The sequence below is a fragment of the Anolis sagrei genome, chromosome 1 (genome assembly GCF_037176765.1).
Source record: "Anolis sagrei isolate rAnoSag1 chromosome 1, rAnoSag1.mat, whole genome shotgun sequence".
Lineage (NCBI taxonomy): Eukaryota > Metazoa > Chordata > Lepidosauria > Squamata > Dactyloidae > Anolis > Anolis sagrei.
Genome location: NC_090021.1, coordinates 238,731,593 through 238,745,676, shown reverse-complemented (window position 1 = coordinate 238,745,676; position 14,084 = coordinate 238,731,593). Strand labels below are relative to the sequence as shown.

General features: G+C 39.3%; 1 protein-coding gene across 1 annotated transcript in view; it reads right to left on the bottom strand.

The window, feature by feature from the left end:
* Window positions 1–856: 856 nt before the first annotated feature.
* The window catches only part of SYT12 (synaptotagmin 12), a 99,332-nt gene continuing 86,104 nt past the window's right edge, over window positions 857–14,084 (bottom strand). Inside the window, exon 8 of the mRNA XM_060770029.2 lies at window positions 857–11,506. Within this exon, the coding sequence (XP_060626012.2) occupies window positions 11,333–11,506 (174 nt within the window). The 3' untranslated portion in view covers window positions 857–11,332. The remainder of the gene's footprint in view (window positions 11,507–14,084) is intronic.

Sequence of the window (14,084 nt, the reverse complement as noted above, 5' to 3'; positions counted from 1 at the left end):
TCTTTGTAGTTTTTTCTGCCATTTTTTTCTATATTATCACTCCTAGGTATTTCATTTTTTACCTATTCCCATTTCTGTCATTCTATTTATTTCTCTTTTTCTAAATAATTTACGTCAAAATACATGATTTCAGATTTTTAAATATTTACTCTTAACCCTGAATTGGTTTCAAAATCTTTTAAAATAATTCTTTAAAATGATATTTATTCAATTTTGAAACATACATAAAATAAAATTGAATTGTAATAAAAAAAACAAATAAAAAAACAAAACTATAGGGATTAACAGTGAGGTAAAAATATAGAATGGGGTAGATCGAAAGATAGTGGTTTGGAAAGTGTGGGGAAATGGGGGGGGGGGAGGGGGCACTAATACAATGGGATATAATTTAAACTTCCGATCTTCTTTATCTTGATAGTAATTCTTCTTTCCAGTCTTTGTAATGCTCCTGCTGTGTGCGTCTCTTCTTCTTTCCTCTCAGTTTGCCAAGTAGTAATTGTCCTACTGTAATTACTTAAGTCATCATTTTTACATTCTTTTGAATTAGGAAATCCTTTACTGGATTCCAGTTTGTTTCTTCTTTATACATTCTCTGATTTCTTTTTTTTTTTTAAAGTTGAGTCAGTTCATCCATGTTTCTGATTTCTAATATTTTAATTAGCCAGTCCTCAATTGTTGGTATTTCTTTCAATCTCCAGTTTCTCGCATATACTATTCTTGCAACTGTCGCAAAGTACAGTACAATAATAGGGTCTCTTCATTCTTATCTACATTTTATTTTATTATTCCTAATAGATATATTTCTGGGCCCCTTTGAAATGTTATATTTTTTTTTTTTGGGTTTCCTCATGATTCCCCCCCCCCCCCAAATATTCTTTAGCTTTTCTGCACGTTCAACACATATGGTAGAACGAGCCGTCTTGTGCCTCACATTGCCAACATTTTATTTGCATCTCTTTATTATATTTTCCTATTTTTTTTAGGAGTGATGTAACACCTGTACATCATTTTAAAAATAATTTAAACTCACTAATTCCACTTACTGGGTTAGTCAGAATCAGCATAATATCATCGGCATACAAATTAACTTTAATCTGTTCTCCACCCATGTTATATTGCTCTATTCTATTCTAATACTGTTCCTTATTCTATCCACGAAAACTTCCATGCCTATTATAAATAGAAGTGGTGACAATGGGCATCCCTGTTTTACTCCTCTCTGAATATAAAATTCTTCTGATGTTCCTTCATTTACTCTCACCACTGCTGTTCCTTCCCTATATATTTCCTTAATTGTGTTTATGTATGTTTCCTGTAGTCCAAATTTCTTCATTACTTCCCATAAGAATTCTCAGTTTATTGTGTCAAAAGCTTTATATATATCTAATTTCAGTAGAGCTAGTTTCTCCTTTTGTTTATGTCCTAACATGTTTATAGTATTTCTGATTGCGTGTCCTTTCTGTCTACTTTTAATAAATTTATACTGATTTATTTACAGTATTTATGCTCTGCCCTTTTCACCCCAAAGGGGATTCAGAGTGGCTTACAGAATGCAAACATACGGCAAACATTCAATGCCGATTATACATTTTACACAATTATGCACTTAACCAGGACAAACACAACCTCTTGGAGGTTGCGCTCAACTCTGGCCACATCTTCCATGCTGAGGAGCTTTCCTCAAATTGATCAATGTCCTTAAGTGCACCTTTGTTATCTCCCTATTAAAAGCGTTACCTATTTATCTACTCACATTTCTGCTTTCAACCTGCTAGATGGGCAGGTGAGCTGAGGCTAATGGCGGGTGTTTACCGCAACCTGGGATCAAACTGCTGACCTTTTGATCAGCAGCTATTCTGCAACACATGGGTTTAACCTGCTGTGCTAAACCTGGCCCCTTTATAATTTTTGGTAGTATTTTTTCTAATCAGTTGGCCAATATTTTTGTGAATATTGTGTAATCTTGGTTCATTAAACTGATTGGTCTACACGAGCTTGTTTCTCTTGGGTTTTAGTTTTACTATATCCGTTGTTTTTCTCCATGCGTTGGGGACTTTTCCTCTCCTAAATATGCTATTAAACCATTCTTTGCATTTCTTGTGCTATTATTTTGATTGTTTCTTTGTAAAATTATTTTGAACCCTTCCACTCCTGGTGACTCGGTTTGTTTAGGATCTTTTTAACTACATATTTTATTTCTAGTATTGAAATTTCCCTACTTAATGTTTGTCTTTTTTCTTTCATTCTCTCTCTCTCTCTCTCTCTCTCTCTCTCTCTCTCTCTCTCTGTATTCCTTCATCTAAAAAAGGAAAAAAGAAGGGTTAAAAACTTATCCTCATCCCTGAATGAAAACCAGAGGCCAGGTAGGGAATGCACCTACTATAAGCAAGTTGGAACAGAACAAGGTATTATAAAAAGTGGACACATACAGTAGAAAAAATATGATGCACCAAACTTTTAGAAAGATGACAATCAGGATAAGTCTGCTACAATGTCAAAATAAAACACAGAGTGTGATGGTATGTCCATTTTTACATTACAAAGTCACCCCATTGCACCTTCTACTATTTGATTATGTAAGGTTCAGAAGGTTGTTACACATTAGAGTATTAAACTTTTAATATACAAATGTAATTAGTCATCATACCCTTTTCTTCAGTCCTGCAGTATAAATAGCTTTTCGAGTGTAGTCTGTTTATTCCAAAAGTTAATAAAGAACAGGAGAGAAAGTTTTATGACCTGAATCATACATAGCCTGCAGATGGTAGGTATGCCATTGTAGTTTTTCCGTAACACATCCTGGAAGGTTCACACAAAATCTGGCAAAGGGTTGAATGTAGAAGAGTCAGGTCAAAGCCAGTAAGGCTGTGGTGATCACAAGCAGCAAGTAATGTTACCCAGACAGAGGGATAAATAGAGGCATTGGTCCCTTGCTGGTCAGGTAGATTCACAGTCTTGGTGTGCTGCTCTTCAGCTGCTTGACTTAGAAACCTGAATTGTGATTGGTGGTGGATTTGAGTGCTCTTGACTACTCCATCACTGTGTGCAATGTCCCATTCAGATATTGACGGTCCGTGCTAGAATCTTTGATATCCTGATGGTGTATAATTAAAAGGTGAGATTGATGAAACCCTGGCTTTAATGGCTACTCAGCAGTTCTAGCTGGATTAGAATAAGCACTCCAATCCCTGACAATTGAGAACTGCCATGACACCCCAGCTCTTCAGGCATCTGCATTTCACAGGCACAACTGTCATAAGCTGTCAAGAAAATTTAAAAACCAATAACCTCACACATACCTTTTTCAAAATGCTGGTTTTGACCTGACATGGCTTAGATATCTATGTACTGTCACCTTGAAAAATGACTAACATCCTGTTGGTGACATACAGTGTGTCCATTTCCCATGTTGGCTGGTTTACAGTTTCTTGCCTTTGTGCCCATATCACTGCCTAGCAGCTATAATCTGGGCATAAAGGCAAGTGGTGTCAATTCTGCTGCTTCCTATTAGTCATAAAGAGAGGGTAGGAAAGGCAACTGATACAATACAGATCCAGCTGCTCTGGGCTCCTGGAGACAGGAAATAGTGGGTGTCCCCCATTTGAGAGTACACCCCCAATATTTCATTCATGACCAAGTTGAGGCCAGCTGCTTCTCCATGGTTTGAATCACCTTCCCCATCCCTCCCTCTTAAGCCATGATAGTGGTGATGGAGGATATGAACACATCTGCCCTTGTGCTCTGCTACTTTGCTGCTGAGTACGCATCCCAGTGTGGAACACATCTCACCATGTGAAAACAATGGATGTGGCTCTTAATGATACATGTCACATTATCACAGGATGTCTACACCCTACACCACTGGAGAAATCATACTGTTTAGGTAATATTGCACCACCTGACACCTGCTGGGAAGTAGCAGTCAACAATGAAAAGACCAAGGCAGTGACATCTCAGGCCCACCCCCTGTTCGGATATCAGCCAGCACGCCAACACCTTAAATAAAGAAATAGTTTTCTAAGATCTACAGAGATACTCGCAGGAACACCTCAGCAAGTGAGAGGCCAAAAGTGGCAGGCTCAGACCCAGAATCTCAACCCATGGCTGATACCAAATGAGAGACTCCACCCTGGGCACACAGAAGACTGGGCGACTTGGAAGGCGCTGAAGACTGCACTCTGGCACCATGAGATGCAGAGCCAACCTTAAGAAATGGGGTTACAAAGTGGAGTCCACAACATGCGAGTGTGGAGAAAAACAAACCACAGACCACCTATTACAATGCAGTCCAAGCCCTGCCACATGCACAATGGAGGCCCTTCTCACAGCAACACCAGATGCATTCCAACTGGACAGCTACTGGCCAAAGGGCATTTAATATAATGCCTAGTTTTTAAACTTTGTGTTATTACAACTGTATCCTCAGTTCACTCTTGATACAATAAATAAAACATGGACTTATGTGTGTGGAGCCACATGAATGTGTAGGATCTCAAATTTAATTGAAACCCTGTTGATCAGTAGTACCAGACCTGAGTAGAAACTAAATTTGAAAAGCACTGAACCAAATAAAAATATCTTCCTTGCCACACATCTTAGCTATTTCTTTATTTTTAGTTCCCTACTTCTTGTTCTCCTTTCAATGAATTTTGAAATCTTCTCCATCCTAATCTTTAAACCCATAAACAAATACCATCCTAATCTTTAAGGCAAGAGCTGGAGGGGAGCGTTTTAATGATTGCTCCATAGTTGTGCAACTTCCTATCCTTGGAGACTCATCCAAGTCTCAGATTTAGACAGTCCCCAAAATCACTGCAATGTAAAAGTATTTTGAATTGGCTATTTTAATGATTATGGTTAAAAGGTAAATTTTAATCAAGATGCTGGCACTCACACTTATTTTGGGGTATTTTGTCTTATTGAATTTTGGTTTGAGTATTGATGCTCCTCCTCCACACACCCTTGAGAAAAGCAACTGAATTAATTAGGGAAGTGATGCATTAATGCTTTAGTATTACAAATACTGTAGCATCCGCATAATGTAAGCATTGCTAATGTATACATTTTATTACACTTTATTCCAATCTGATGCTCAGGTGGTTGGATTACAACTCCCATCATCTCCAGGGAGAACAGTCATTGGACATAGGAATCATAATCTAATGCATTTGGGCCAGGCTAAGAAAAGGTTGGTTTATAATCAACCTTTGTTATCTTGGCTTAACCGCGGTAATATATTTTTTCAATGACAAATTTTGCAAAGATTTTATAGCCTATAGGATCAGACTTAGTCCTAACCCAGCTGTATCAAGTGTGCTTATATCCTGAGTTTCATGTATGCTGAAGGGTAAAGCAATCGTTTCTCTTTCCCACCTCTTTAGTCTACAAAGGAAATTTCACAGCCTAATTCTGAAGCTAAGGTTGGTAATCTCTTTCCCCTTTACCTTTGTGGAAATGAAAGGGAGCTTGCTCTGTCACAAAGTTAATCCAGTTTATAGAAATATAATTGGAGAAATGAGAACCCAGGCTATGACTTTGTTTATGAATGAGTTATAATATCAGCCACTATCTATGTTTTTAGGAGCTTATTCCCAGGTAGTGATTGCTTTACCCTTCAGCAAACACAAAGCTTAGGCTGTAAATGCTTAGTAATTTAATGCTTACATTATGTTTGTATCTAAACTGACAGAGGTACTCCTGGTCAGTCATAAAGCAGATTCAGCCTAGGCTGGATAGAATCCCCCTGAAGACACAAGTTCGCAGTTTGGAGGTCTTCCTGGACTCAGCGATGAACCTGGAGGTCCAGGTGTCGGTAGAGACCATGAGGGCCTTTGCACAATTAAAACCTGTGCACCAACGACACCTGTTCCTTCAGAAGCCAGATCTAGCCACAGTGGTCCATGTCTTAGTGACATCCCGTCTGGATCATTGCAACGGGCTCTATGTGGGCCCTGAAGAGTGCTCGCAAATTTCAGCTGGTTCAAAGAGCTGAAGCCAAGTTGCTAACTGGGGCCGGCTGCAGGGAGCGGACAACCCCCCTATTGAAACAGCTCCATTGGCTGTCAGTCTGTTATCGGGCACAATTCAAAGTGCTGGTTATTACCTTTAAAGCCCTAGACAGTTCAGGTCCAGGGTATTTGGCTGACTGCATCCCCTTGTATGAATCTGCCCAGGCCTTGAGATCTTCAGGAGAGGCCCTTCTCTCGGTCCCACCTCCATCTCAAGCTCAGTTGGTGGGAATGAGAAAACGAGCCTTTTCAGTGGCTGGGATTCCCTTCTTTCCAGGGAAGCCAGAATGGCCCTCTCCCTGCTGTCCTTCAGGCAGCAGGTTAAAACCTTTTTATTCAAAGAATAAAAAGGAAGTTTTTAAGACTATCAGGCTGCTGTGATATCATATGCTTTTAATGATGTTTAATACAGTTTTAATACTTGTATATTTATATAGTTTAAGTGGTATTGCAATGCTTTTAGATGTGAGCAGCTTTGAATCTCCATATGGAGAGAAAAAGGGATATAAATAAACATAATAAACATAATAAACATAAACATAAACATAATAATAATAATAATAATAATAATAATATCTTCTTTTGTTATGTAATCTGTTTGCTACATGTGCTGCTGGCTTTTGTTGTGGATATTAAGACAACAGCAAAGTGTTTGCGACTAATAGAGGTTTTGTATCACTAGACAGCAGCTTGTAGCACTCCAATGGCCTAGAAATTAAACAGCAACATTTAAGAGAATTTAGAAAAATAATCCAGTTTTTAAAAACAAAACATAGGAAAGTCATTTTGAAACTATAACTGTAACTATTTGGATTTTTAAAAGTAATTTTACAGCCTTTTGAAAAGGTGGCTTTTGTCTTTTTAAAAATATGGAACCTGTGCAATGTAATGTGAATACACTAGTAAAACGTAATACACATGAATACACATTTGCACAACTCCACATACTTTAGTCACACCCTATGAAATCCTATGGAATTGTGGGACTGAATTTATGAGCATATTGGTGCAGATCTCTTGGGTCATGATGTGATGTTTCTCCAATCAACATGACCATATCAGCAACTAAAAACAATTATGGGGATATTTTCCTTTCTTCACATGCCTAAAAAGCTGCTCAGTACATTTTAGTGCACTAAAGTGACCGTTGGCTGCCATTTTGTCTAATTTTTAGGATATTACCCCCATTTTTGCCCATTTTGGGGAGGCTTAGAAAGCTAGGGGAAGGCTAATGGAATAAACTGTCACCTTTTTAGATTTTGGGGAGATTGGGAGCAAAATAAAAATCAACTCCAATTATTTGTGGGCCTTAGAGGAGCTTCTGGGGTGAACTTCAGATGTCCCAGGGTCACACGCAATGCACTGGTCACACTTTTACTTGCTCCTGCAATAAAGCAAGAGTTGTGTTAAAGATATCAGCTATTTAAAAAAGGGAATGGAGCAGCTTTGCTTTTACATTGTTACAAATGTTTGCTATTAACCCTTTAAGGTATAAGTCTATATTGATGACTTAACTGAGATATCAATCACATTACTCAATTTTTAAACAAAAATATCCAGATGTCCAATTTACCCATTTGGACAAGCGACAACACCATCTCCTTCTAGGACAGTGCACTTTCCTTGTTCCTTCTGTTCAAGGGAAGAAGCAGAACTGTCTCGTGATGAATTGCTCTCCCCTTTTGGAATTATTCCAGTTTTAGTGGGCCAGGAGGAACTGCCCACTCTGAAGCAGAGAAGGGAAAATATATTTGAGGAAGAAAGCAGTGAGTGGAAGTATATGTGATGGGAGTACTACAGCTATATGCAAACACCTGGTAGTTCTAGTTCAACCCAGTTCTGGGCAAAGTAAGGGCATTAATGGGTGTATCTAGCATGAGGGAACTGCTTCAGGTTAGTGAGTCTTTGTTTACATTAAATGCTTACTCTAATTAGATTTCACAACGGTATTTCTCAACAAAGGTCATCTGAAAGTAGAATAGGTTCACAGACAGCTATGGTTCCCTTAGCTGCTCTGCTAAGAGGAAGGTCACCGTTATATTACGACTCCCACAAAGATGAGCACACATAGGCAACAGGGTAGAAATCATGAGACATTTGATGAAACCTGCAAATTCCAGCAGCCTTAGCCTGAATAGCCAAGGATATCTGGAGGGCCACATTTCTCCTACTCCTGCTATATGCAATGCAATCTGAAAAGACAGTTTCTCTAATGAACACCAGCTTGAGTCAGTTATAGTACACCTCAGGATGTTCCCTCTTCTGAATTTAAGGAAGGATGGGCATTAATGTCTATTTTGGCATTGATGCTTTACCTGTTTTATTCTGGCACCTTCTGTTATGCATTCCACATCCTCAGAACCTTTAAAATATCAGCAAAATTCAATTTTAATTTGTTACTGTCACTTTCAACCCTGATGCTTGACTATAATAATTTCTCCTGCTCTATTAAGTTATTTTGGATTGTTGTGTTGGTATGCTTTTATGGATTTAATAGGCAATGCCTCAAGGGGTTTAGATGGTGAGTGCTGGTCTACTGAATTTCCAGAGTGAATTCCCAGTGTCTCCCTTTTGTTGTCCTTCACAGTGTACACCAAAGCTTCCACCTCATCAGCACACACTCACAAATCACCAGTCTTGCATTAAATGGATCTTTGGCTTCAGTCAATCCAGATGTCCCTCCTTCTGTCCAGATGATAAAACCAGTCCCACTGTGGTATTTTGCTCTGTAGAAGGAGCATTTAACATCTGGTTAGCTATAGGAAATGAAGTGTAGAATATTTTGTCCAACCTAAAAAACCATACCAAATAGCAGAATTTGCTTGACTCATAATGGAGTTTACTAATGTTCAAAGAAGAGGGAGGGTTTTTTCTTTGAAAGTTAAATTCCCAATGTCAAATGGATTCACATTCAGTAGTTATTGTTTCAACATCAACGTTTGAAACTGATTGCGTCTGACGCTTATAAAGGATGATCTTTTTTTTTTTAAAGAATGTTCAGCAATGGTTTTTTGAGTAGGGTTTGGTTTTATGCTTTTGTTTGTTTTTTTGGAAGTACACAGCTAAGCAAAGCAGCCAGTACTTCCAGTACTTTAACTGCAACAGAACTGCAGACACCAAGTCTTCTGGTTCATATCAGAAAAATTACTTTGGAGATAACTTCCAGAACCTCGTGGGACAGGCTAAGTAAGGGTTTCTAAAAGTTGGAGTCTTTAAAAGTGACTTTTCCAAATGCTGCTCAAATCAAATGCCAGAATTGATTGAAGGGACCCTGCTGACATTTCCTCCCCTGAAATCTATGAAAATCACTATTTCTTCCACTTCAGTGACAGAATACCTTTTAATTAAAAGCAAGCATTTTCATGTTTTTAAGGGTAGTTTATCTCCTACCAAAATCAATTATGCACATCAACAGATTTTGCAAACTGTTCAAACCTTTCCTGAGGTACATTTAGACTGCTGGACTCTTGTGCTAATTTTACTTATGAAGAAGGATGTCCCTTATGCAGACAAGAATCTAAGAAAACCAAAAGATGACCTAATTATAAATATTCCTGGATCTGAGCTTGGTTTGATTATGACATTGTCATTCCTTTTGTATGTGTGTGTGTGTGTGTGTGTGTGTGTGTCAGGAGCGACTTGAGAAACTGCAAGTCACTTCCTTTGTTATTGAAAGGCATATATTTAGAGTCTTATGGTGTGGATATCAAATGAAAGCCATCTAATTCACTTAAGAATCTAAGGTGAAATATTTCATGTTCTGCACACCAAGAATGTCACGTTCTGCACATCCCTCTAACTCAGATATGGGCAAATCCTGGCTGCCCAGGTGTTTTGGGTTTCAACTCCCATAATTTCTAACAGCTGGGAAGCTGGCTGGGATTTATGGGAGTTGAAGCCTAAAGTACCCGGAGGGCCGAAGCTTGCCCATGCCTCCTCTACCAGCTTTTGATATAAACCTGAAGTTAATTTCAGGCCTGAATACAAAGTGGTTTATCTCTGAGTAGACCTGTATGTATTACACTTTCAGGGACAATGGTGCTATTCCTGGAACACTGGGTTAAATGAAATCACACTGTAATCTAGATAGTCATTGGATGGATGTTTGTGGATTTTGTGATCATGCTGTATACTCTCTGGTTCACGGTTACTGTAGTATATAAAGTAAGACAAAAGAAGAACATTGGACATAATTTTTCTTGCATGAGTTCTTGATGTAGAAGCTGCTCCATCACAGGCAAAAAGCAGATCCACTTCATGACAAACACATAAGAACGTTGTCTGTAAAAACTGTCATACTACAATAGATTGGTACATAAAGTAGCCTCTTAAGTGAGTATCCTGTTGCAACTTCACGCTGGTGTTATGCAAATTGTTGTACTTTCTCAGAGGTTGCACAAAGGTGAGGTATCATATTCAGGGTTGCACACGCCCCATGAAGCCAATGTATAATGTTGCGCTGCCTAGGAAGTTCTGCCAGTGTAGATCTTCGAAGCAAATAGGGAGTTGTACTGATGATGCAGAACAGGAGAGCGAATGCCATGGCACTGGTTGGTGTGATAAGTTACACAATTTTGTAATTCCGTAGTCTCTGGCATAGCTACATAGGTGTAATGTTACATGGTGCAAACAGTGAAAAGAACATTGGCCTTGTTCTTCACTGCAACACACTCACATAACCCTTCTAGATTCTGGTCCACAATGAAGATGCATGTGACTCTGGTTGCAGGCTGCTATAATTGTAAAGCAACTTTCCTTGTTACCAAGTTCCTCTGATGTGAGACTTGCTTCCCAATGAATCTGACAAGGATTAAGATACAGGACTATGATCCAAAGTGCGTCTAATTTGAAGCAAGATGAAGCCAATGGATTAGACTTCCAAGTAAACGTGTGTAAGGGGTGAGTGAAGCCAAGCACATGGTAGACCTCGAGCTTTCCCTTCTAACTCTCTTTGCTAGAGGAAAAACCAGACCAGTAGCAAATAAATTTTAAAACGACAGTTCTCCAAGCTGGTGATGTCAGAATAATGGTGTCAAGAGAGGCCATCCCATTTGTTCCCAAGCTCCTAGAGGGAACATTTGTATTAATATGGCTTCCAAACATAGGTGTTTAGTTCCGAAGCTTTCCCAAGGCTTGTGTGGTCTTGTTTGGCAACTGACTTGTATTTGTTTGTGTCTTTGCTATTGCTGCTACTCCCTTTTTGTGAAGAATATTTGGGCAAGCAGTTTTGGCTCTTAGGTGTCCTAAAGTTCATTAGCTAATAATATCCACCTATAGGAAGAATTCAGGCACCATACTGAATTATTCAGTAAATAATTGTGCCCTTAGCTTCGTCGAAGTGGGTGCCACATGGACACGGGCTTCCTCAAGGTGGCCAACATCTGGTTCCAATGGGTGATGCCCATGCCCCCTGCAGCTGGGCCTATGACGACATGGCCAATGTTTTCGGCTCTTCCATCATCGCAACATTCTGCCACCGTCACCCGAAGAGACAGTTCCTGTAAAGACAAAAATGGACATTTGCAATATTCTGTTGTGTGCAACTTTGCTGCCTTAAATCTGTGAATAGTCTGGTGTAAGGTCTTTTAAAAATAACCCCACCTGCTTTTACTAATAAAAATACAATAGTGCAGTCAGCAGCTTGAAGTAATATTCAGGCTTACATTTCAAAAGCAAGAGGTTTGGAAACCAGAGTTTCTGTTCCACTGTATCTACCTTGTTTGAAACCACTGGAGACATCTCAAGCATCAGGGTATGGTTTTGTGTGAGACATCCCTGTATCTCTTCTGAAGGGATGGGAAGTATATGGTTCTGCAGATGTTCCAGTCTCTTTATCACAGTGATTCCCCTGGTGGCACAATGGGTTAAATCTTTGTGCCGGCAGGACTACTGACAATAAGCCAGTGGTTTGAATACGGGGAGAGTGTGGATGAGAACCCTCTGTCAGCTCCAGCTCCCCATGTGGGGACATGAGAGAAGCCTCCCACAAGGATGGTAAAACATCAAAACATCCAGGTCTCCCTTGGGTAACGTCCTTGCAGACAGCCAATTCTCTCACACCAAAAGCGACTTGCAGTTTCTCAAGTCGCTCCTGACACACAAAAAATATCAGGAGAGTCAACACCTTCCTGCCCAGCTACTATTTTGTAATTACATTTGCAATCAAGCCCAAACATTTGTAACTAAAATAACTAATGAATTTTTCATCAATGTCATCTGCATCTACATAATTTTAAACTTGATATTCTTCTGCACTCTTGTATTCCGCCCTGAGTCGGCTTTGGGCTGAGAAGAGCGGTATACAAATATGGTAATTAATTAATTAATTAATTAATTAAATATTCTATAAAGTGCAATGCATACTTCAGGGCTTCATTAATGTAAAGAGTGAATATGAAATATACTGGAAAATTACAGAGCGCAAAAGACACAGTCCCACACATCCAAAGAAGAGATAAGTCATGCTATATCAGTGCGAAAGGACCGGACATGTTTATCTTTCATTATATATCATCATATTCAGGCTTTCAGTTTATACAATAACTGTGAGGATGAGATTTATGCTGCTAGTGACAGAAGTCAGCATTTGCATTTGCAGACAGTGACTCGGGTGTCAGCTCTATTTAAATCTAAGGAAATAAGGGCTGCAATGAGCTTTGTGTGAAGCTGTAAAAAATAACCAGAAATATTTTAGAACATTTACCAAATTGAGCCATGATTTCCATTTTGTTCTAATTTATTTTGGAAAGCAAGTAAACAATGTGAATTGCAACAGGCATTGCAATGGCACCCACGGGGTACATGTGATCACATAACTTTTTCAAGAGTAGAGCAAAAGAGCGATGCTTGGCATCTCACCAGAACACTGCAACACCCCAGAGATAGCACTGTCATGTCACAGATTTCTTGAAGTGCCAGATGGAAGAGACTACATGCAAAAAATATGGTGGTGGTGTTCTGTCAAGGATCTCCCACTGACATGGCCTGTTGTGCCTAGAAATATCTTCAGCACTTGATATTCCTTCCAAAAAAAATTAGCTAGGAACTGCAATGGATCCAAAAATGGCACAGCAGAACTTCTGATTATTTTTCCCATGCGAAAAATGAATGCAGGAATCAGGGCAACTATAGCAAACTACCTTCTCTAGTCTTTTTAAAAGAACCATTTTGGGTTTTTTTAAAAGTAATTTTTAAAACTTTAGTGAGAATTGACCAAGTTGTACCAATGGGACAACTCAACTGGGATTGTGTCAAGTTGACTATGCAGCCCACCTAACCATCACCTACCTCTAAACTTGCTACTCACATGATCACTATACTCTGATCTTGACTGGATTTGCTATTACACATAGCTCCATCACCATCACACGTATTTAGAAGAAGTTCTAAGTAAAGTGTAACCCCTTCATCCACTGACTCAATATCCACAGTTTCGCTTATCCAGCCTCCAAAAAAATCCCCCTCTGGAAGTGTTTGTGGGTCTCTTCAGGCCCTCTGGTGTTATTCTATGGCAAGCTTCTAGCCCAAATATAGTCAAAATACATCACTATTATCCACAATTTCAAGTATCCATGAGGGAGGCTTGGAATGGGTGCCATGCTCCCATTTTGCTCTAAGACAGGGGTATCAAATTCATTTTCACCTAGGGCCACATCAGCCTTATGGTTGCCTTCCAAGAGCTGTAATTGTAAAACTGCATTAATTTCATTATGTTGCCCTGACACTGAAAGTCCCGTGGGCCACATACAATGACATGGTTGGACAGATTTGGCCCACGAACCTTGCATTTGACATGGGTGCTCTAGGATAACCTACTACCTGATGTAAGTTAGAAGAAAACTTTCTTCCTGCTGCTATATGTCTTCAAGTCACTGTTGCCCTAAGGCAACTTACCCCAGGAGGTTCTTGGCAGGGTTTCTTCAAAGGATGGTTGCCTTCTTCTGAGGCTGAGATAATGTGACTTGTCCAAGATCACTCTGGCTGAGTGGAATTTAAGTGGGGATTGAAACTCTGGTTCTTTTCTGGAGGATGACAACTCCAGTATAATGGTATTTGTCCCCACTTAAAAACATCTTT